At 40.2% G+C, this 25,848-nt stretch overlaps 1 protein-coding gene across 3 annotated transcripts in view; it reads right to left on the bottom strand.

The window, feature by feature from the left end:
- Positions 1-7,989: 7,989 nt before the first annotated feature.
- ADGB (androglobin) overlaps positions 7,990-25,848 on the bottom strand; it is a 112,879-nt gene continuing 95,020 nt past the window's right edge. Inside the window, exons 30-35 of one of the 3 annotated variants that reach the window (XM_062641949.1) lie at positions 22,621-22,808; positions 20,849-21,004; positions 18,986-19,094; positions 16,817-16,919; positions 15,279-15,462; positions 7,990-10,057 (exon numbers count right to left, since the gene is read on the bottom strand). In XM_062641949.1, the coding sequence (XP_062497933.1) occupies positions 9,911-10,057; positions 15,279-15,462; positions 16,817-16,919; positions 18,986-19,094; positions 20,849-21,004; positions 22,621-22,808 (887 nt within the window). In that variant the 3' untranslated portion in view covers positions 7,990-9,910. The other 2 variants (XM_062641948.1, XM_062641950.1) reach the window with 2 other exon arrangements.

Here is a 25,848-nt window from a genome sequence, read left to right as displayed (position 1 = left end):
AACAGCCATATCCTCCTGAAAATACACTCCCTTCCAGCCTGAAAATACCTCGTTTGGGTTTTTTCCCTGATCCCATTTATTTCCCATCACTACACCTGTGATTACTCTCCTTCAAACCCTCTTTCTCCCTCTTACCAGCATGCCTTGCCTAAGTCCTCCCGCAACGTTATCAGCTGGGATGATGAGCAGCTGAGCTCCCCGTATTACTGCTGACGCAGGCTGGCTGACAAATGAAAGAGTGAGCACAAGCCCCGCCGGGTCAGCTCTTACGGGGAACAGGAGAGGGAAGCAGACAGGACGGCAAATAGCAAGAGCTGTCTTTTGATCACCCTTCCCTCTGTGGCTCCAGGCATGGAGTGACGCAGGGGAAAGACCCATATGCTTCACTGCCCTTGGCTTGCCAAGAGCCACTAACTACCTGGCTGATCTGAGCCCTGTCCCATGCACGGTTACACAGCCAGCTGGCAGCTTTGCAAAGGGATTCAGTGTTTTTCATTAAATGGTTTGCTGTTTATTTTTTCCCTAACATGCACCCCTAGGAAAAAGAAATGCACATGACCTGTCTGCACAAGGCCTGCTCTAGCAGAAAACACCGTGAGGCAGCAGGAGGTGAAGTGCCATTTGAAGAACAATGAAGCATGCCCTCAGTTTCTCTCCCTAGAAGAACTGGATCCTCAAATTTTCACAACATGGTCCTTGTGACCACTGAGGCTTTGGGGTCAAGAGCTAATCAGTGAGCAGCCAGTGGCACAGCTGAATTCTGCTCCTTCAAAAGCCTCACTGCACGCTGGTGTGTCCTGTATTGCTGGCACAATATAGGATGCACTGGTCAACAAGAGCAAATCTAGGATTAGTGGTGTTCATTTTTGCACAGAACACAGAGAGCATGGCACACAGCTCAGGAGGAGGAGGGTGATGACTGGGGAGCCCAGGTTCTCAGGTTCATTCACCTTTTTCACTGCCATACTGGTTTCTGGCAGCAGCTACCATAGCTCACAGGATGAGTAAACAGGCAGGAGGCAGCAAGTCAGCCCCTGACAATTGCAGAGCCATACAGGAGTGTCTAGTTGATGGGAAGGGATCTGGCACCAAAGAAAGGAAACAGCACAGAACCAGGAGACAGGTTGGGGACAATTGTAAGTAGAGGTGAAGAGGTATGAAAGCAGGATTTCTGCTTTGGGAAGGGAACTGCAGCACCTTTTGCACTGTGCTGCTAGAGCATCCTTTGCCAATAGAGCATCCTTTCCTCATGGCTTCAAGGGCAGGACTAGAAATGTGCCTTTTCTTAAACACAGGAGTGCTTCTCTGGCACTGAACTGGTGTCAAGACACACATGGAACAACATGGTCCCAGGGGTTGGTGTGACCAGTCACACTTCTTCACTTGCCAGTTCTGAAGGGCCATTGTGCACTGTCATTTTGGGATGTGATTCCTCTGCAGAGAAAGAGCTGGTTGAAAGGGGAAGCAGAGGTCTCTTTTCCATTGGCTTAGCCCACAAACCTTGTTCCAGCAGGAAGGAAGGGTTATAAGATGCTTTGGTCTCCCTATTTGTTCCACCCATCGTGGGAGCAGGGCTGTGAGGTCATTCTTCCAGCCCCTACTCAACAATTCTAACTTCAGCACTTGGGATTTTGCTTCAGCCTCAGTCCTTGGTACCAGCTGAAAATATGGGAAGTTCACCTTTGCCTGAAAAAGGGTGTGTTTCTACTTCTGCACTTGGAAATGTCCACTGAGTACACTCAAGTGGATCCCAGCTGTGGGAGTAATTTTACGACATGATGATTTCTAGGTGACTTGTGGGCATTCAAAGTCTGCTTTTCCTTGGAAGAGTGGCACCTTGAGCTGGGCTTCTTGCATTGCAATTACTGTGATGAACTGCCAGGAAGTGAAATCAGGAAAATTATACATAACCAGCCAGTATTTATCCATTCCTCTTTGTTACCAGTTCAGCCGTGTGTGTTCCTCTGCTCATGATGCTTCTGGCGAGAAGGTGTTTCTTCTTTTGTAATCGACCAATTAAAAGATAATTACTATGATCATGCTCTGCTTCACTAATGAATCTGGATTTCTGTGTGACAGAAGGCAAAGGAATATGAGAAAAAAATTTACTCTGAAATGCAAAGATCTTGATCCTGCAATGGACACCTCACTCAACAAGTAAACAGAACTTCAATTGGTCCTTTATCCTGTAAAGTTCTCACTTAACTCTTGGGGAGCCAGGATGATACTGGTGGTCACTGTATCTCATGGCAGGGACAGAAAAACCTCAGGCAGAGAGACACTAGTGTCAGCTGTTCATTTAACTGTGGTTGGCTCACATTATTTCCCATTAGCCTGTGTAAAACAAATCCTGCCAAGGCTAAAGCTGAAATAAGTGTTACTACATACATTCTGCATTAGGTTCTTAAAGTGCCACAGAAACAAAATGTGTCTCCCAATGCGCTGTATGGAAACCAGTGGGCAGATGATGGTCTTTGGGTTTGTTCCACCACTAGATGACACTCGTGTCTCTTGCAAAGCATGCCGTGCCCCCCCCGCTGCGGCCTGCAGGAACGTTGAAATCCGGGATTCAACAGCTCATCCCAGGTGGAAGCTCCCTCAGTGCCTCTCAGATGCAGCTACTGCCTGATTAATGCAAGTGGCTGCACATCAGGGAGCCTCAGTTCTTTACTGCACAAGTAAGGTGAGAAAAAAATGATGAGTTGACTTTGCAAATGTTGGTTTCATGCCCAAGAGAAGGAAGGTCATGTACACTCAGCAAGGTTTCTCCTGCTGAGTTGTGGAGCATGGCTATGGATTATGAGAGAAGGCACTGATTTGGTTGCCAAATGTATGGTGTGCCCAGGCTCAGGTGTGGCAAGACCCCAGACTTAGTATGAAGCCATGGCCATGCTGTGCCTCCCACCTAAACACCACTTTCAAAAGGTCACAGTGCTTACATGATATTACTGTGAATGCCCAAATTACTCTCTGCAAAACTAGGACAACTCCTTGACACCCAGCACTCTCAGGAGACAGAACTAATTTCTATATGCAAGTGCTCACATACCGTAGAGTAACATGCTGTAGCCACCACTAAAATGGAAAACTGAGTGATACTCTCCACTCTGTTTTGTAGCAGAGCAATAGAAAGGACACGGGAAGGTGTAGAACATGGTGTTTAAGGACAGCTGTAACAATATTCCTAAAAACTCTCCATGAAGAAATGCCCATATACTTATGTTTGTGGATGTATACACTCACTGATGCCCAGACAAATACTGAAGGGGTGACGACTTCAATTCTCCCAGAAATAAGAGAATACAACAACATTCAAACATAGCCTGAGATGGCAGCCCTAACCTTGTCCTAACATGGAGTTGAACAGTCTGGTGGGGCCATGCAGAATCCCACAGGATTGTACTTCTGTAGATGTGCTTGCAAGATGAGAGATTCATGTTTTTTACAGCTTAGCAAGTGATTATAGAGATAATGGGTACAATCTGTTAGCAAGCTAACCTTTACAGAAACTTCCTGTTATGAAGATCTTCCTTTCACATTGTGCATCTTAACCTGAATAATGATAGTCTCATAAATTTTGCTATTTCTGGTTTTCCCCTGCTTATGGTCTTTGTTTCCTCTTTTTCTGCAAAAAATGGAAAGATGCTTCCCAAACACGTTTCCTCACTTGCAGTGCTGACCAGGCAATTAAGAACTTCATTCACAATCAATACACAGAGTTTTCATGACTGTATAATGCAGTAGGTAAGGAGATGAAGACAGATTTTTCCCATGTAGGTGTTCTACAATAAACCTGAGTATTTACTTCTGTTGCAGTAAATCCACTTACCTCCATTTAATCATTATGATGAAATCAATTAAAGATATCTTACTTCTCTGTCCAAAAACTAATGAGGACAAGATTTATAGGTAAGCAGGGTATTCTTGATACTGAATTACTGGACAGAGACTCAAGAAACTTCAGAGAGCCCCTAAATTTGCCACCCTGAAAAGTCTAGTTAAGACTTTTATAGAGCTGGACAAATCTGAAAATAACTTCAGACCACCAGTCCCTTAAACCTTACTTTGTTCCCGTAGCAGAACAAAGCAAAACCTGTATGTTTGATTAGACCTATTACCATAGAGGGGAAACCAGTTCATTTGAGGGAGCCAATTTACAGGAACAGCTTCTTTACTTTTGGACAAACCATGATGCCTATGAGAGATCCATCTCAAGCACAGCTCCTTCTGACTTCAGTGGGAAGCCAGTGTGAGTCAAAAGTGGTGGCCCAGTAGTGCACAGAGAAGAACAATCATAATTATAGCAAGGATTATAATTGGAGACTTTGAAAGTCAATCAGACTGCTTCTGTTAATATCAATAGCTGTCTGGTGGCTAAACTGCCCAGACTAATTCTTTTTTAACACCTCAGCCATAAGACTCATCATTAGACAAATGCTATATCCTAATATACACTGCAGCTTAAATACAATGAGAGCTTCAATCTGTTTTTTAATCTCTGTGATATTCTGTCTTGTTGCCCACATACTGGGGAAAAACATTTATTGTAGATAGAAGACTGCATGGACTGCTCTCCCTCAGATGATTCTTCAAATCTTCTTGTCCCTGAGAAGTGATGAGCTCCTGCAGACGTTTGGTGCCTGCTGACATCTGTAAAAAAAAGTAATACACAAACCTTAAACCAAATGTAAGTGGTTTGCTGCAGCTCTCAGTGCTGCAACTCAAAACATTTCCTGAAAGAAAGTAGCATACTAGTGCATATTAGATTCATAAACGGAAGGAAAAAGTCAATAAGCTATTCAAACCCCAAAGCATGCTTCAGCTTACTCATAAAGTTAGCTACTCAGTTCATGCAAGGGTACTTGGACGGGAGAAAAAACAGTCCTCCAGTTTCCTCTTGTACAACACGCAGAGTGTGGATTTGGTGACCCAGTTGAAAAACCTGTCCAGGATCAAGCACATGCACATCCAGTGGAGCTGGCACTTGTACCATGTCTTTGTTCAAGGCTAGGGCCTTCACGTTGTGCTCCTTATTGGCGCAGACAGTGTCGATGCTGATGAATATCACCCTAAAGTTGTCACAAATATCTTTATGCTTGTTCATTCTTTGGATGTTTTAAAAGACAAGCATTGTACTCAGAGATGACAGCCCATGTTGTCAGAGCTAGACTCCACCACCAGTTAATTCAAACTGGCCTGATTTTCAGTGCCCCAATTTGAAGCAGTTCTTCAGCTCCTTACAAAATCAAGTCATTTTTAGTTAGAGACATACCTTTTGGTAACTGATAGGGAACATTATGACCTGCCTTTAAACTGTAATGTGTTACAAAATTAGAGAAACAATTTATGGGACAGCAGATACTTCCTTTTGCAAGTTACTGACTCCCGAGTGCATTATATCCTTATAATGAGTCAATAAAAGAAGTCGCAGCTAGAGCACAATGAATGTCAAGTGGAAGAATGGACAGCGGGTATTTTTAGTCATTTACTCCACCAGCCTCCTGAACAAGCACTTTAGTTTTTGGAAGTTCACTGTACTACACTGTACAAGGTAAATGACTTATCGGTATTTCAGCAGCACCTCTTGTACTGCAGTGAGATCAATACAGTGTGCCGGTGTCAGCCTTGCCAGAGCAGAAAGGTCAGGTGAGCAGTTACCTGGCCCGAGGACAAGCACGGAAAACAAAAAGTAGAAAAGTCTTACAGGACTCAAAGGATTGAGGCAACCAAAGCTAGACACAGGCAGCGCCTGCTTTCATGGGGCTTTGCAGCAGTGAAGATTCATCCACCGGTTAGCTGAGCTGTGTGCTTGGGATATATCAGGGGGCAGGTGCACATACAGTCTCTCAACAGGCAGAGGGACTGAAAATCCTTCCAGTTCATACAGACTCATTCTCTTTTGAAAGTAGAACAGGGCAAGACAGGGCACAGCTTTGAAGGGCTTAGCTGGAAGCACTAAGCTTTTGTTGTCCTGCAGACCAGTGCCTTTCAGTTATTATTTTTTACTTCATCTATTCTTAGCACTACTCAAAACTGAGTACATATTTCGCTGTGGGGTAAAGACTAAAAACATAGCTATCCTTGCCTTCAGTCCGACAGAAATAAGCTCAGATCAGCCAGAAATTCAGCATTTCTTTTTTGTAGCTGCCAGTGGCTCAGAGAGTGCCTTCGGTTGAGTCTGGCCAGGACACGCATCTGAGCCCCAACTCCCCATGGCTGCCCTTGTCCGCATCCCTGCTCCAAATCCGCTGCTGGGCTAGCACGGAAGCTGCCCGCGGGTAAGGACAGAAGCGGCCCGCTGGTGAGCACGGCAGCAGCCCGCACACTGTCCCCCATACTGCCGGACGGGCCGGGGCTGGGCCGGGGCAGGCCCAGAGAGATCGCCCTCTAGCGAGCAGTTGAGGCAAGCGCTGCCATGCTTTCATGGGCCGCCGAGCCGCCTCCGAGCCGCGACCCCGCCTTCGCTGCCGCGGCTCGCATTTGGGAAGCCGGGTCCTGCTAGTGCCGGTGCCTGCCTCGGGGAGAAGCCATAGCACCGGGGACTTGGCTGGGGCATCAGCCAGCTGAACTCTGCAGGGGAAACAGCCCTCAGGAACAGGGGTCTAAGGAAAAACATGTTCTGGAGAAGAGGGTGGCACGTCTGGCCCAGGGTTTTGGGGAGCCTTATGCTTGTGCCGGGGTCTAAGCTAGTGGTGGAGAGACACTGCTTTATGCCACCGCTCTGAGAGAACAAAATAGATACTGAAAAAATATATCCTGAGTTTCACAAAGAAACACTGAGAGTGCACTCAAGGTGTTTGCCTTGTTTGTATTTTCATGAGACTTGGAAATAACAATATAGGTAGAAGGTGTGAGATGCCTCAGAATGACTGCAAACCTGTCACTATTTTCTTTTCAATAACTATAACATTTTAGATTTTTACATGAGAAAACAGCAGCATCAGGACTACCCAGAAATTTATGGGCCATTTAGTAAGCTAAATACTCTCTTAATTACCTTATTCACAGCGTACATTACCTGTTGGCACTGACACAATTCACATCTCATTTTAGAAATTCCTCCAGGCAACAACCATCATTATGAATTTTTAAAAGTGACTGAATGACTCAGCCTCCAGATTTGGCTGGCCAGTGTTCTGCATTGCCTCCATAGAACCTGTACTACCTTTGACACAAAAAATGACTGTGGCACAACCTTTCTGTAGGTTTGAGTTTAAAGTCACTTCCAGTTTTATCCGTATTGCTTCCACATCTAGCCACAGGGTGACAGTTTGAAAGCAGCAATGAATCCAGTGGAACCCATGAAAAAGAATGGAACGAGGAGACTCTGGGTCCTGTTGCATCTGGAAGCAAAGTACTTTACTGGCCTTCAAGGGTGCTGTCTTACGCTGTGTATCCAGCTGGTGAAATCCTGGCCTCCAGCAAAATTCCAGCTGAAATTCACTGGGCAGGGATTCTGTTTTATAAAACATCTTGCACCTGATTTGCAATTATTCTGCACTGCATGCTGGCACTGTTGTACCAGTGCTGACTGTGTGTTAAATTATATAGATGATATACTCAGCACACATCTGCTGATAGATATGTGGAGAAAATAATAGACCTCTAGCGCTTGCTAAGGTCAGTGAGAAGACAGGAAATAGAACGAAATCTCACTTTGACATGCTTTTCTGTGCACCCAATCCGCAAATAAGAGGGAAATACATTCTTATTGTCTTAGCCAGGTTTTCAGATTTTTTTTGTTTATTTTGTTTTGCAGTGAATAAATCAGCCTTTAGGAGAAAGCAGATATGGGTACAGACAAACAACTCAAACATTCAAACTCAAACTCTCTTGAATATCTCAGTCTATGCATAAATGGTATTTCAGAGCATGAATTATCAAAACAGTTTCCATCTACAACATCGCAGCTGCAATGTGTTAAGCCACTAATATATTTGGGAGAAAAAAAGAAAACACTCAAAAAAACCTAAGATGCCAATGAAGTCTTTGGCACTGTTAACACTGAATAGTTTAGGTGAAAACTACTTTAACAAGTCTGAGAAATGTGCTTTTGGGAAACCTACCTTTTGCACTGGAACAACAGAAAAACATTCCCTTGTTCTCCTAATGATAATGGCTTTTGATAATGGGAGCGAAGTGCTGTGAGACTCATTCTCCAAAGAGCAAGGACAAGGTGAGAGGAAGCAGCATCTTGTTCCTTTATAAGCTGAATCCCACATCACCTCATGCCATTTCTGTGGCATGAGAGAGAAAAGTACAAGCATTGCTTTAGGCACTTGTGACTAATTTTTGGTCTCTTATTCCATAAAAATATGACTCCTGGGAACTGGACAAAGGTACATAAAACCCTCTAACACGTTTTCTTCCCTTTGTCTATGTAGATGGCTGGGAGTGGAGCAGCTTTAGTCTTTCCTACATTTCTAGGTCTATGATTCTACCTTCAGCCAACAGCTGTCTCCAGAGCCAACTCAAGGTTTCTCTGTAGTGCAGGGGGGCTGAAGGGGAAGAGTTTTGTGTTGTGGTCTCTGGCATGGCAGAGTAGAGAAGAGGATGGATGGATTTTGAATTTTTCACTGCCCCTTTGTGTCCCTTTTGGCACTTCCTGCTTTCTGTACGTTGTCTTTCAGGTCCCTTCCAACCCAAACCATCCTAGGATTTTAGGAATTACTTCTGGTTCCTCCTAGCCATGCTACAGCTGAGTGCTTTGACTGCCTCTGTACCATGGCAATAGCTAATATGTTGTCTGGTTTCTGCCAGTTGTAGAGTGTTCAGCCATGGAATGGAAATTAAGTCTAGGACACTCTAGGCCACAGAACAGTGGTCTCTTTAGTCAGACACTTCATTTATGTGACTTACTAGCAAGTTAAACCTTACCAGCATTCCTGGAAGTGCAGCTGCTGTATCCCTCCTCACATGTTCCAGCTTTGCAATGGGTTGGCTTATACACAGAGTCAGGCTGTCTTGCTGTGCTCTGTATTTGGTCTTGTGAGAATGGCACAGTGGTCCCAACTCAAGGGTAGCAGGGAAGAATGTCTGTGATGTCCTGCTAGGTGGGTCACAGACCGACAGCATCCACTTCAGCTCTCTCAGGTACAGAAGCCTGGCTGTTGCTTTCCGTGGGTTGTGCTGCACCCACTGGGTTACAACGTGTAAAGCAAACACATCTCATGTGCCCCTGAAAAGTGAACATTTTGGTACTTGCCCTTAGGGAGAAGTCCACATGTTAGGCAGAGGAACCCAGGTTTCAGAGAGGAGTATGCACTCAGACCTGGCCCAAAGTGACACATCTTGCTTACATTTGTATGTTACCCCATTCTCAGATTAGCCTGACTATCCCTGGACTACTGTCCCTACCCACATTCTTACTGACACAGAAATTAAAGGTCCTGAGTCCTACCTGACCACCCCATCTCTTCTTCCCCGATTTTGGCTAATAGCATCTTCAAAACACCTTGCTTTTATGCTATTGTCTCACTTCATACGATACAGACTAGTTCCTTCCCTGATTTTCTATTTGCCCCTCATTACAAGAGAGATACTGAGGTGCTGGACTGTGTTCAGAGGAGGGCAACAAAGTGGGTGAATGCTCTAGAGCACACATCCTGTGAGGAACAACTGAGGGAACTGGGGTTTTTTAGGCTGGAAAAGAGAAGGCTCAGGGGATGTCTTACTGCTCTCAACAACTACCTGAAAGGAGGATGGAGAAAGGAGGTGGCTGGCCTCTTCTCCCAAGTAACAAGCAACAGGACAAGAGGTAATGGCCTCAAGCTGCACCAGGGGAAGTTTAGTCTGGATATTAGGAAAAATTTCTTCACCAAAATGATGATCAGGCATTGGAACAGGCTGACCAGGGAAGTGGTGGAGTCACCATCCCTGGAAGCGTTCACAACCCATGTAGATGAGGCCCTTAGTGATGTGATTTAGTGCTGGTCTTGGCAGTCCTGGGGTAAAGGTTGGATTTGATGATCTTGAAGGTCTTTTCTAACCTAGTTGAATCTATGATTCTTTCCTGTCTGTCATCCTTCGGGATGGAGGACAACATCATCTTGTTTCTCTGCAAGTTACAAGGATATTTAAGTTACTGAAACATTACCTGGATATTGAATCTATTAGGGCAGATTCAAGAAATGAATGAGAGAAAAAAGGGCTCTGAATGTGAGACTTCATTCTGCAAACTGCTATGTGATTATGCAAAGCTGTTCTCTTATGTTTTCTGCCAGACAAAATATGTAGACACTTTTCTTGCCTTTTGGAGGGGAAATGCTGTGCATGTGCATAAATGCTGTGTCTCTTCCTTGAATTAAAATGACAGAGCTGGTAAATTGCACATTGCTGGGGTGAGCAGACTGGCAGCTCAGTACTGAGCCTGATTTCACAGCACATTGCTTGTCTCAGCAGCGAGGCATCCTGGAACGGGCTTGATCTGGTTTTTGGTCTGTAACTCATTGTGTAAATGCCAGCCAAATTAAAGCAAAGCAGATGGGACAAGTCATTTGAAGATTAATGAAGCGACTTGCATTAAAATGTAACTTTAGATATGTATTTTAATGAAAAAGATCTTTTCTAGTTCATAATGGCTGGTCAAAAGAAAAGGATCAAGCAGTGAAAAATCACTAAAGCTTGGCAGAACACACCTACAAAGAATTATTTGAAGTGATTAACTTTTCACAGAGTTAATCCCCATTAAACTGAATTATCAAGTAAAAGACTTAATTTCTCTCTCAGGTACCTGCACTGCTTGTTGAATACTACCATTTTTTCCTAAAATGCAGAAGTAAAGAAAGCAAACTCTGAGAAATTCTTTAGGGATTACTCATAATGCAGTCTTAATGTGCTCAAGTTTTGATTTTCCTTTGGCATTTGCAGTTTCCATCAAAACTTTGCAAAACTTTTCCTGAACACTGACATTTCCCTTTTTATAACTGATTATACCTCATATGAAAGAGAAATGAGTATCAGGAATCAATACAGTAACCAAGTGATTTTTGTTTTACCACTACAGAATGAAGCTCAGCCTTAAAGATGATCTGAGAGATGCCCCCCTGCTCTAAAGAATCTCTAAATCTTTATTTAAAATTTCAGCCAATCACAAAGTGTAATTGTAAAGTATTTCCTGTAGTGCCCTAAGCTCTGAGCTCAGTCTCTCAAATTGCATAGGTGGTCCACAGGAAGAAAGCCAGGTTTGCCTCATGTGCTGCTCTGCTGCTTTCTGAAACTGCTTCTTTTTGTGCAAGTCGTTAGCAATGATCACATATTAAGAGACTGTTCAATAGCATTTTAAATGCAGAGATTGGAATTGTGTATGAGCTGTATATGTACATTTGTATATGTATACGAATTGGAGGTACTTAAGATGCGGGGAATCACACAAACACAAATTACCACCAGAGTATTGTAGACTGGTTCTGCAAAAAGCACACAACATTCTGCAAGAGACAGATCAGGATTTTTGAGCTGTTGGAGTAACCCATCCTCTTCATTTTTGCACAGAAATTGCAACATTCTTCTTCTGGAGTAAGACTCTGCATTTCAGGGGATAAGTATGCAACTGTCCAAGTCACAACACTACTAAATGGCATAATTTAGAGATCGACAGAGCTATCTGTGCTGCTCTTCATATACAGAGTTTTTCCATGAACAAAAATTAGAGGCTGTATACGTGACTGAAAACTTTCTCAGGGATGATTTTCTATAAGAAATGTTAGAAGGCAACTGTTCAACCCTGCTTCCACTCCCCCAAATCCAAAGCCTCTCTTCTGTGACTTTAAGCACCAGATACCTGGTAAAGTATGCTTTGATGCACAGCCATCCCTCTATTGCACCTCCAAACCAACTATCATCTTAGAAGATCAAGCAATTATCTCTTGACTCAGAAAACCTTTCCCTATCTGTTCTCTTTTGTTCTATAAAGAGCTTGACCCCCATTTCAGTCCTTTGCTGAAGTTCTTTACTGAATAAGAAAGCACATAATTTCAAGCTTGTTCTTATGCCCCTACTAAATCTTAAAATGAGAAAACTATGAAACTTGGAATTGTGTGTAATATGAGAACTAGATTTGATAACATGAATCCAAGTACACTGTGTCTGAGTTGATTACATATGGGGATGGGTTGTGATCATGCAGGTTATTAGCTGTATTTTTGACATTTAGATGTCAATTATGCTGGCTTTTGGAATCGGATTGATTTTTACAACAGAATGTCATTATAGTGCTTACAGTGACATCAAGAACAGAACTTCAACTACTACAGAAGCTCATTAGAGATTCACATAAGAAGACAACTAACACGTGCTGTTGCCATGGAAACAAGATGGAATATTATGAAGCAGTAGAGCCCATATCCAAAATAGAGAGGACAAAGTCAGAGCAATTATAGTACAAGACTGACAGACTTCTTATTTGCCGCCTATATAGGTCAAAGCAAAACTTAGCTCCTACTTTTTGAAATAAAAATTACCAGTGCAGTTGTAGGACTCTGGCTTCAATTTGTACTTTTCAAACACAATAGCTCAGTTAATTTAGCTTATGTTGTGTGCAAGGAAGGAGGCCAAATGGAGGCAGAGGCACCACAGGAGGTGTGTAGGTGTGGTGATGTACAAAGAACAGACACCACAGAATAGATAGAGGAGTGAGTGAAGTTCAAGCCAGGCAGCAACACACTGACAAAACAGAGGTGAGCAAAACCAGCAGAAGGAAAACATCTGGTATGTCATTAAGGTGCAGAAGAAAAGCTAGTTTCAAATGCACTGGCCAGCCAGTGTCAGCAGCCAGAATGCAAAGGGTAACATTTCTGTGATTTGCATCAAATAGGTGAGTATCCTGGTTTCTCATGTTGCCTAGATAATGAAATGGTTTTGGACACACTGGACACACTGAATGTATACAATATGTAAGCAGTCTAAATTCCCAAGCTTCTGCTTGTGACTGCCTGGTCTGGAGATAGTTTTCATCACTGTAAGACTTTTGCCAGTTGTCTCCTAGTACGGAGTGCTAGCTAGTGAGTATGAATGCATATATTTTTGTGTGTTTGATTACTATACCCCAAATATGTAAGAATTCTATGCTTAGAGAAGCAAGAATTTCATTCACACACTGGTTCTACCTTTAAGAAACATTTTTAAACTCAAGTCGAAGGTCTAGGAACCAAGGGTCTGTTGTAATGCCTTTGAGCAAAGCCACCATGGCAAAACATAACTTAGGAAAGATAAACAAAGAGTAATAGGGTTTTAAGGCGTATTCAACAAGCCTTGAAGGTTGTGCCATGAGTTTGCCATTGCAGAGTTACTGTGAGATTCAAAAACACTCAGGAGAAGGATGAAAGGGAAAAACATTATAGTACACAAAAGGCTTGTGAGTGCCTACAGAACCAGGCTTTGGGAAGCCTTCCAATGCCCACATATGAAAAATGTGGTATGCCACTATTTAATTATTACAAACTTCATAAACTGTCATCCTCTTAAAGAGCTCATGTTTCTGCCAAGTTAAATGGCTTCAAAACTTATAGGTTACATTCACTGTTTCAACTCTGATTAATTCTTGAGTGGTTCTGTTTTGACTGGAAAAAGACGAGAGACACGGATTTTGGGAGAAGAATCTGAATGGAATAGGAATTTCTGCCGCAAAATTTTATTCCAGTAAAACATACAAACTCTAATAGTAGTGAGTACATTTATGAGAAGTAAATTACTGAACACTTTGTCAAAAAGAATAATACTAGATCAATTTCTTCACTAGCACTAGTCAAAGAGATAAAATGTGATATAGTTGACAAAAATACTGGAAAATAACATTATTTCTCAACTTTGCATATAAACTTTCTTTCCTGAATTATTTAATACATTTAAGTAGCAACTACTTCTTTTTCCCTGTATTTTTTTTGTGCTTTTTTTTGAGTACATCTTGCTCTGCTTGCAGGGCTGCTTCCTGAGCTTCCAGCTCTTCTTGTTTTCTGCGCTCAGCCTCTAGCAGCTCATTGCGGTACGCTTCCCGAATGTTGCGAATTCTGTCCCGTCCTTCATCTAAGGATGCCTAGCCAAAAACAAACAGCAATACCCCCCAAGTACATGAATCTTGGTTTCCTCACTAATAACTGCATTCTTCCTGTTGTGTTTCTCTTTGGAACTCTGTAAGTACAGGGAGTACATCTCCCCTTTTATTTTCATGTGTATTTCTATTGATTTGTCACAGTGACACTGCTGTATGTCAGTCTTTTCAACATGAAGGAGAAAATTCATTAAAATATTTTAAAAATTGCTGGCATAATAAGCTAATTGTGTGAAAGGAGGATAGGCAACAGGTTAGGTACCTATCTGGGTCTAGTCCCTCTTCAGTTACTGGCTTGCTTTTTTATTTTAAACACGTCTCTTAAAAACTTGTTTTCAAAAATGCCTAAATAGCTAAGAAGTTCCAGCCTTTTAAGGGACTAAAGGAGTTAAAATCACATTGAATGTCAATGAGACTTTGGGCAAGTGGGACTTGGATACTTCTGAAAACTTCTTCCTTTACATTTCCATCCTGGAAAATGGGAAAACCTGGTTATCTTTGTAGAGTTCTCTGTGGTCTAAGGATGATAAAAAACGTACAAGTGCTAATGAGCACAGTATGCATACTCACAAGTAACTAATTTTAAGTTTGTACTGTGAAACACCTTTAATGGGTATACTTTCTAGGAGACTAGAAACTACTCAATAAAAATTTGTGCTTCTAATATGTGATTATGTTAGTCACCCAAAATCATAGCAGCATCTGAAAACCTGGATATGCATTCTTATTGAGATCAATCAGTCACTGTTAGAGAACTGTGGCTCCTTGCAGACTTGTAGTTAAGTAATATAAATCAGACTGTCTGGGAACTTGTTAAGGATATGTTTTCAAGCGACTTCTGTAGTTAGATTGATTTGATGTAAAATTATTTTTACTGTCTCTTATCCTGTTTTAAGAGCTCTTAATCCAACCGATTGCTGATGGTCATTGTATCACCACTGTGTAAGAATCATTTTGTTCCTGCTGACAATCAAGGGTAAATCTGATTTTGTTAAGATATTTGTACTGATTTCATGTGCAATACATTGCCTGAGTTAATCCTAAGAATGGATCCTATACTAATTTATTATTACCAAATTTATTATTTATCAACTTTTTTTTTTAGTTAATTATTCCATATTTTTGTTTGCTGGCATCATGCATATTCCAAGAAAACTCCATTCATCAAGATATTCACATTAGTGGTGGATGTCACAGTAATAGTTACTTGAGATTAATCTTGAAAACCTACCTGCAAGTTCTCATACATTTCAAGTATATTTTTCTTCAGCAGAGTTCTGTCATTTTGTTCTTGTTTTCTTTGTTCCAAAGCCAGCTCTCGAAGCTCCTTAAAATGCTTGATTTTTTCTGCTTTACTTATCTCTTGCTGTTGAATGATAAACTCATTTCTTATCACAGGCTTTGCCATTGTTTTTCTGAAGGAAATACAAAGATATTTGTCTCATTTCACGTACAGGTATGGGTGGTGTATATTTTGCTTAACACCTTATGCATATATTTAGTTTATATACTGCAATGTCACCAGCGTATGGTTAGACATGGTTAAGGAGTCACACTTTCTCTGCTTATATATATAACACTGATGAGCAAGTACATTCTGAGGCCAGGTCTTATACTTGAATGCCTACTTTAAAAATATTTGTAAAATCATCCTCACCTTTGAGCATATGAAAAACTCCTACATGTGACCCTTATTTTTAATTTGCAAGAAAAATATTCCCAGAAGATTTTGGTATTAAAATTCAGCATTGAGACAAATGTATTTTGATTTTTCTTTTTTGCCATGGCATAATGGCAGCTAAGTAGATAACATATTTTTATAGTTTGACTTAAATGACTAGTGTAAAAGTCAAGGAGTTGAAGACAAATGAAATGCTTACAAGACTCAAGCCTATGGAAATACTTTGCCATATTTTCTTCTGTTTTAATGTTATTCACTTCAGTTTCCTGTTCAATTTAAAATTAAATTTGGAGATTTTTCATCATGCTCTAAGGTCTTTTGAAAATCAATGAGCTGCATAAATGCCACATTGAATACAAATGAACTTAAACTGAACTGGTTCTACCTACAGCACAGCAAACATGCAACTGCATGTTTATGAGCTAGGCAAGTTCACATCAACACAAGTAATAAACAGCAGTTTTTTGAATAAATTAATATAATTATTTCAGGTATTAGCTATTATTAACTGAACTTCATTGGTCAAATATATTATTTGAATCTAATATCACATCCTGGCAACCTTCATATGTGCTCCTTTCAAGATGACCACTGAAATTAACGTATTTGCCTGCACATGCATTTTCTTCAAATTTTCATGTCACATACTCATTACATGCAGTGCAATGATTCAGCACCTTTGACCTGTGTTACTTTAAGGAAAGGACATAATCATAAATTGATGTAGGAAAGCACTGATTTTAAAACACATCCATGCCAGGAAATCAAAGCTGAAAGCTGTATCTTGATGCCATCTACACTTCCGCATTCACAAGTGAGTGATTTTGTGTAAACAACATAAAGGGCAGGTAAAACGTGGGCCAGGATTTTCACAGCAACTTTAACACGTGTGTGATAGAATTGTAGCTTACTTAGATGATATGTGAAGGATAAAGTCTAAATTCACATCTGTTATTCTGCATCCAATTACAGATAGGATACACGTGCATAAAATAAACTGCATTTAGTAATGTCTACACATGAAAATCTTTAGCCAGTCTTTCATTTTAGTATTTCACTGGGAGTTAATTGTTCTTGCTGCAGTTTACCTTATGTAAGGACTAAGGTCTATAGGCTCCCATTTGTTTTGCTGCATCTGTAAGCTTGAGTCAGTATCAGCCTGTGATGCTTGCATTCCTGTGGCAACAGAATCTACAATAGAACAGATTAAACAGATTAAACTGGTTATTCAGTTATGATAGGAGGCTCCACCTAAATTAATTCTTTTGGCTCAGCAAAATGCATTATTACACGAGAATATGCCTTGGAGATGATATAATATTTCTGCCTTTTTACTTTGAACAGTCATGATAGAATCAAGGATGCTGCAAAAAACCTGCATATGCTAGCATGAAATTAATATATATATTTTAGCAAAATCCACAGTACTCAAGAAGGTTTGTAAATCTAAGCAAGAACAATCAATTTCAAGTGTCTAAAGAATATAAGAATAACTTCTAATCAGCAAGGAATTCTTTTATTTAAAAAAAAAACAAACAAAACCAAACCACCAAAGAACCAAAACACACACACTCAAATCTGATTGTTCAGCTCTGGCTATAGTTTAAAAAAATTATATTCCCTTTTGGCAGAGATTTATCTTAGGAAATACCAGTCTAAAGAAAAAAGGTCCCATGACAACCTAAAATTGTCATTCTGAAGTCTTAGGATTTCTTTAACCACACAGACAGTAACCATGTTATGCTTAATGTAGCATTCTCACAGTAAGATGACACATCTGGTATTAAGCATGATGCTGTACTGTGATTATTCCAATGATTCCATCTTTCTGTTCATGTGGATGTGCTGAAAATGCTTGTGAAATGTGATGAGATTTAACGGTGACTGCAGTAGTTTGTTTCCATAAAAACTCTCTTATTATACTACTTACAGTAGTAATCAATTGAAACATTGAAAAATATTACTGCAATTTTCTCACAAAAAAATAGGAAAAACAGGTTTTTCGGAATTAAAAGAAATTACTGTCTGTGTATTTACTGTCTATGACTGAAGTCCTTACCCATTAACTTAGAGGAAATGGTACTTCTTTAAGTTCCTTTGGAATGCGAAAAGTAACTAATGATGTGCTTGTCCAAGGTGAGGATTAGTTCTACTTTAACTTCTGAAACATTTCCAGACGGATTACTTACCTGACTGGCAAAATATTATAAAATCATAGAATAGTTAGCACTGGAAAGGACCTTAAGATTCTCTAGTTCTAATCCCCCTGCCTTGGCCAGGGACACCTCACACTAAACCATGTCATGTCACCCAAGACTCTATGCAACCTGGCCTTGAACACTGCCAAGGATGGACCGTTCACAACCCCCCTGGGCAAAATATTCCAGTGCCTCACCACCCTCACAGTAATACTAATCTTAAGAATATTAATCACAGTATTAATCATAGTAATATCAATCTCAACAAATTATGTACTGGTCACAGGTTCTAGTTCCATGTACTGGAGCCATAACCAGATACTGTCACAATCAGACGGGGTACTATACTTTCCTTTTTGTGATGGCCTGATCTCTGCATTATTCTCAGAAGAACAGAAACAACAAGCAGCTTTGCACCCAGTGCAGATTTTCATCAGAGTCCAGTAATTGCCACAGAATATAAAAAGAGACTGCATAGAAGCTGTAACCATTAAATAAAATTAGGCAACACATAGGGAAGCTGCCAAGAAACTGATGCTACTCAGTATGCACATTTTGACACCTCACTTCCAGACACTGTCTATAAACAGTTTCCACAAGCATTAACAACAAATACACCCATTAGAAGTATTAGTGTCTTACTGACATGCTATGTCAGCTCCTAAACAATTTTTTAATATTTCTACACTAATGACATCTGGTAACAAACTTGGAGTTGAGGGAGTAGGTATTTTCCAGTGAACTTCCCAAAATTTCAGGTTATTTTAGGGTTAGAATTCTAGTACAGAAGGACTGCGTAAAGTTTGCTTAAGGATAACTTAGCAGCCTCCAAGAACTGTGAAGCTGTATCTGTGTCTGAAAATAGAACAATGCAACAATTAAAACAAAGAGGATGAAAAAGATAAGTGACTAAGCATGCCATTATGCATTTGGACACTTTTTATCGGGGCTGTTCTATCCACTTACTATCAGTATTTAATGCAGAAGTCATTTCTAAGGAGCTAGATGTGATGAACATGATGAATCAAAGACCTGCTTGACAGAAAGTTGTACCCTTACCTCTTTCTCCTGAACTAGGTGTTATACTGGCAGTCTCAGTCCCATCTGTGGGCTCCTCTGAACAACCCACAGCAAACTTATTAATAAACCGCATGCGTTCCTGAAAAGCCTAGAGAACAAAGTTTTAATCCAGATAAGAAAGCTTCTATTGAATACTTTAAATTCTAAAGAATTCTCAAAAGTAGAAATCTGTAAGTAGTTAATAAGACAGTAAATCTTCAAATCCATTGCGTTAGAGTTATGATGCTACTTCATATTACTGGTGAGTATATTTCATTGATCTATGAAAATATCACTTCTAACAACAGGAATACTATTAATGAACCACTGGGGTGAAAAAAGCGTATACATAAGAGGACCACATTTCATGTCAGAGACATATTCAAGCCACATCTCCAATAGATTTTTATTATTTTTTCTGAAATAATAACCTGTCAATATTAAGCATCCAATTTTTCTAGTAACATTTTGGAACCTTTATTTGTTTAGCTTTAATGTGTTGAGTAGAGGAGAAATAAATTAGCATTAGTACTTAAAAGTTCATCTTTAATTTCTATCAAGTGTGTAATGCGTATATGAATAAGAACCCCTAAATAAAGCATTGTGAGATGGTACTTCAGTAAAATGAAAAGTAGGGAGTACACTTTGAATGCTTCATGCGTACTGGCTACATTTAGTACACAACTCAAATGAGGAAATGATGCTGTCAATAATAAACCTAACACCAGAATGCAGTATCCAACTCTGCCTGGGGCTGGAATCAGAAATGATGTTACAGTTCCCATTGAATTAGTCCTGAGAAGTTGAATACTTTACTTATACTGAAGATCATCATACAGTGGAATACTGAAAAAACACTGATCTTTAGGCAGTTTAAAATAATTTTTGGATTAAATAAAAAACCCCAACAAACTACTCCCTCCAAAAAAAAAACCAACCAAACCAAAATGCAACAACAACAAAAAACCCCAACAACCAAATAAACCACCCATCAAAAAAACCCTAACCAAACAAAAAAAAAAACAAAACCCTGAAAAGCTGAGTGCAGGGTCAGAAAACATTCACCAATTGCACCTTCTTAGGGAAATACAATTTTCTCCTAGGAGCTCCTGAATTAGTATTGCTTCTCCAAAACAGTGAGTTCATACAGAGCACCATGTACAAACTCACGGGTAACCTGCAACCCAGAATGCATTTGGGAATCCTGGCTGCAGGGAAGGTTTGACTGATGATATGGCCAAGTGTTAGTTCTTCAAGATAAATCTTTCTGGCATGTTTGCAACAGTGTATGTCTCAGTAGAATCTGTTCATGCTAAACATTAAACACTTCACAAGTAGCAGCTTTGCAATTGAGTAAAGGTAGTGGGCTTTCTAAGGTTAAACTTTGTTTTGTAAGGTAGAATCTAAAGTCGCAGTGATCTGCAGAAGTCTAAAGTAGATGGTCTGGATTCCTGTATAGAATTCATGCACAAGATTGGATATAAGGAGAAAATTCTTTCCTGTTAGGGTGGTGAGGCACTGGAATAGGTTGCCGAGAGGGGTTGTGAATGCTCCATCCCTGGCAGTGTTCAAGACCAGGTTGGACAAGGCCTTGGGTTATATGGTTAGTGTGAGGTGTCCCTGCCCATGGCAGGGGGGTTGGAACTAGATGATCTTAAGGTCCTTTCCAACCCTAACTATTCTATGATTCTATGAAAATCACTTTTGATTCTTTAAGCTGTGTCAAATTGCCTGTCTTCCACAGAGTGGTGAAGAGGACAGCCATATGAAGTCAGGTCTCTGTTGTGGCAGCTGCTCTACCACCACAGCAGCTCCTGGAACTTGTTAAGAAACATCACTACAAAGACTGCACTCTGATATTACCTTGATAGCTCTTCCTGGCTCTGCAGACTCCCATGCTTGTTTCATGGCTTTGATCTCATCTGCTCGCTGTGTATCTTTCTTTACCTCCAGAATGTCTGCCTCTCTCTGTTCACTAACTAGACGTAAAGTCCAGTGTGGTTTGTTTGAAGCAGCTTGCTGAAAGTGAAGTATCATAAACATAATATATTCATTAGTATACATCTAACACCACTATTTAGGATGAAGGTATGTTTCCGTACCCTGGTAATTTTCCCGACTGATACACATTTCCATTGGTAGACTTTGACATGCATTACTACACAATCAGTGGCTGCCAAAGAAAGATTACTTGGCAATGTCTAGAAGCAATTTGAGGTATTTTGTTTACATGCTTCCCTCCACTCTCATGCAGCATGCTCCACACTTCCAGTTCTTCTGAACACTCTGTTTGAACAAGGCATTTTGCAGTGATTTTCTCATCTTATCTTCCTGTCATTTTTCCTTTTTTTCCTGCCTTTTCATTTTTCCTTCCATAAGCTTTTTACTAGAAGTCTTATTATACTTAACTAGGCTTTTTGTGTAGAAATACATCTCTCTGTCTTATGAGGCATCAGGAATTTTCCCAGTCACTTCTCAAACTCTAAATCACCCTAACAGATAGCTTCTCCAAAACTGTGGGGTACAAGTAGTGCCTGAAATCTAGGAGACTATTCTGCTGTTTGACTAATGAACAAGATATTGTGCTGCATATATTTCTGGAAACTCTACCATCTGCAGAAGATTTAAGCCTAAGATTTAGAGGTAAAGACAGGAGTTTAGCTTTTATTTGAGACTAAAGGTGAGCATCTTCTTTATCTGTAAGCAGTCCCATCTCTAAACCTGCATCTGTTTTAGTGGCAGCCTGAAGAAATCCCAAGAACCAACACCCCAGAACCCCTAGCATACCCCATAACTGAAGCTGAAATCTGACACAGCCTGAATCTGCATTGCATTTCTATGGTCAACAATCTCAACTGCAGCCACTCAGGCACTATTCTGGAGCTCTATATAATTACGTGTGGATATGAATCATTGGGAAGTTTGCTGAACAGTAGGTTCAGTCAACAAAACAATTCAATAGAGATTTCTCATGAAAAACTCTTTGGAGATGCTCTCCTCTTGAACTACCTGCCATCAGGCAGCAAAATTCCCAGCAAAAGCAATACCATTAAATGAGGAGCTGTCAGTTTCTCCTTTGTCTTCCATTAATCTGTTTGCAATCCATAAAGTCAATTATTCCTTTTAAGGCATACAGGCTGGCAGTAGCCTTTCAGTCAAGCACAGAACACTCAGGTTATCCCACTACAGGTGAGAAGAATTTGTAAGCAGGTAACAATTTTTCTAACACTGTATATCTGCAAGCTAATGGCAACTGTGACATGTGAGATGGGAACTCACTATATATAGTTGAAATACCTACTTCATCTCCTGAAAACTGCTACAGTGGGGGACTAATGGGACATGAAGATGGTGAATTCATGGAATTTAATAAACCTTCAGAAGAGACTGAAATTAGCTCAACAAAAAGAACAATTAATAGCTGCTTTATACATACACAAAGAAATGTGCAACTACATCTCTAAACACAGGATGCATGTCTTTTACACGTGTAGTTCAATCTCGGGTATAAAGCTAAAAAGGTGGCAAAGCAGGGCACAGACAAATGAAAGGGGATACGCTAGAAGTGCTAGTAATACTGATCTTGGTACAATGATGGCACATTCAACAAATGCAATTTTTGGTTTTGTTCTCACCTGAGATTCAGGTGGAGAAACAAGAGGTAGAATTGATCCTCTTTCCTTATTGGACTTCTCTTTTTCTGTCTTCTCAGATGCCTTATCTTTTGTTTTTCTGCTTGTTTTACGAGCACTTGCAGACTTATGTACATCAGAAAAACTGAGCGTTAGAGGAAAGCTGTGCTCCTCATGCTTTTCCCCACGTACTATTCAGATGTGGTTATGATGCATGATGAATTAGAGAATCCATTGTCATCCATAAATATATTTCCCCGTATAATATCCAGGGTGGAATAACAGCACAAAACAGCCATACAGAAAGACAAAGAGAAGTCAGTTAATTAGTTGGCACTTTGAAGTACTACACTAACATTTGTTGTGTGACCAAGAAAGAGCATGGGTGCAAAATAACTTTTAAAAACAGACTTACAAGGTGGATATATCGTGACAGCTTTATCTGTCCTAAATAGCACTTTACCCAGGGCTTAAATGTGAGTTTGCCACGGTTCCGGCATACCTGTCACTGCATTTGTTGCCTTGTGCCTGGGTCAGTCCAAAGATGGCAGTGTACAGGATCACAGTCTGACTCTTACTTCTTTTATATAGTCTCATACAATCTCTGTCAGTGTTATGCACTAGACTGGTCAAAAGCTCAAAATAGGTAAAAACTTACTATCTCATATGCTTATACATCTGAAAGTGTGAAGAGCAGAAGGGAAGGTACACCCCACCAGAAATTCAAGGAAGTTAAGGCAAAGAACCATATTTGAGATTTGATGAATATTTAAGAAATTCAAAATTATCATTCTCAGAACTGAGAACATTTTGTATTAATTATTTTATCTGTACATGTATATGCTGTATGTATTCCATGTATGTGAATTAAAGATAGTGAGAATTGACATTTGTGACACTTATTTTGCACTGTCTTAGCTGGGGGGAGTTGTTAACAACACTTGTTACATATAATACTCATGTTAAATAAGTAAATAAGCAAGTAAATAAATAAATAAATAAATGAAGCAAGCTATATTAGTGTATAGCTTTAACAGCATAAGGAACATGTCAACTGAGACAACCTGGAATGAACCCACACCACTATGAGACAGATTAAAGATCTGAGTCTGAAATCTCTATTTTCCTCCAACTTCATACTGCTTGAAATGTTAAACAAATGCTGAAAACATAGATTTAGTCAATACAGTAAAACAGGGGATTTCTCTTAGAAAAAAAAGAGGAAATGAGCGACTCTTTTACAATTTGATAATAATAACAAGATACCTTTCCCTTAATGCTATGCTTTTCTAACTTCTTTCCACTAAGGACAAATCATTGTGCTGCATGATTAATGAGCTTTGGAAAAGATCTGCAATCTCATGGCCAAAATTATCTGGATATATCAAATTGTAAATATTAAATATATAGAAACATATTCATAATACACATATAACTACACAAATATGATATAAAATTGTATTATATCATACATTATACATGTGTTTATATATAAATTGTATTATTCCTTCTGATGCTACTTAAATAATGTAAAATGGCACCAAAGTGCTAAGCTTAAATTGATTCAATGCTACCACAGCATACATTAAAGAATGAAAGCAAAAATTAAAGTGGTCTCCACAAATATTGAAGATACTAAAAGAACTCCAGAGGAAATGCAAGTAAGTTATAATATCATTACATAAATGGCTTTCCATTTAATTTCACATTATCATAACACATTAGCACCATAACTCAGGCTAGTGTACATGCATTATTTAGTGAATTATTAATTTTTAAAGATAAATCATTTACTGTTTATAGAAACACTCAAGAGACATGCAGTGTTATTAGCTAAATGATATCAGACAAAGACTTGTTATGTTATGGGATACTACAAGCTTTGACTGGCTTCTATATTCTACATTTCTGAATTTTAACATTTTGATCCTCTGGACTTATTCATACACTGAGAAGTTAGTAAATAACAAACAAGCATATGACAAGACAGGGCTCTTATGCACACACTGAGAAGTTAGCAAATAACAAACAAACACATGAAATCACCAGGGCTAAAATGAGGTTTCCTGCTTTAACTCCAGAGGTCCTGTACTACTACACAAGCACAGCTACAGGCTGCAAGGAGACTGGATTGAGAGTAGGACAATTAGGAGAAGGACATGGGGGTGTTGGCTGACAAAAAGCTCAAGATGATTCAGCACTGTGCACCTGCAGCCCAGAAAACCAGTTGTATGCTGGGCTACATTAAAAGGAGCCTGACCAGCCATTCCCCCCTCTGCTCCACCTGGATTAGTCTGTTCAGCTCTGGGACTGCCAACATATGAAGGATGTCAGCTGTTGGAACAGATTCAGAGGAGGGCCACAAAGATGATCAGAGGGCTGGAGCACCTCTCCTACAAAGAAAGACAGGCTGAGAGAGTTGGGCTTGTTCAGCCTGGATAAGAGAAGGCTCCAAGGAAGACCTTGCACTTGTACCCAAAGGGTGCCTTCTAGAAATCTGGAGAGGGACTTTTTACAGGGACATGTATGGATAGGACAAAGGTGAATGGCTTTAAGCTGATGGGGATATTTAGATCAGACATTAGGAAAACATTCTTCACTGTGAGGGTGTGAGACACTGGAACAGGTTGCCCAGAGAAGTTGTGGACACCCCATTCCTGGAAGTGTTTAAGGCCAGACTGAATGTGGCATTGAGCAACCTGGTCTAATGGAAGATTTCCCTGCCCATGGCAGGGGGGTTGGAACTAGAAGATCTTTTAAGGTCCCTTCAACCCAAACTATTCTGTGACTTATGACTCTATCATATAAAGGCTTAGCTCCTTTAGCTAAAAGTATGCGGCACTGCGCAGGTTCCCCCAGCCCTCCTCCCTCCCTCAGCAGAGCAGGCAGTCTCCCCAGTTTTGCGATCATCCCCCAGATGTTCCTGGGGGACCACTAGCTGCAGGTTGGCACTATATCATGCAGCCCATGAGATGGTTGACTCTGAGGGAGATGTGAATAGCTCCTCAGGGCTTTTCCAATAACAAAGCCAAGCAACTGCTTTGTATGGGATGTGATAAGAAGAAGGATTCACTTAGTCTAATGCTGGAAGGGGCCACAGTGATCATCCAGTCTGACGTCCTGTGCATGACAAGCTGAACAATTACACTAAACGATTCTTATCTTAAATATATAACTTCAAATAACAGATTCAGATACCACAATTGTTTTATTTGTTTTTTTTAGGCAAGA

The sequence above is a fragment of the Pezoporus occidentalis genome, unplaced genomic scaffold (assembly GCF_034315485.1).
Source record: "Pezoporus occidentalis ecotype Australia unplaced genomic scaffold, CSIRO_AGI_Poc_V1 ctg7, whole genome shotgun sequence".
Classification (NCBI taxonomy): Eukaryota; Metazoa; Chordata; class Aves; order Psittaciformes; family Psittacidae; genus Pezoporus; species Pezoporus occidentalis.
Note: the sequence above shows the minus strand (reverse complement) of the source record. Positions and strands in the feature narration are given on the sequence as shown.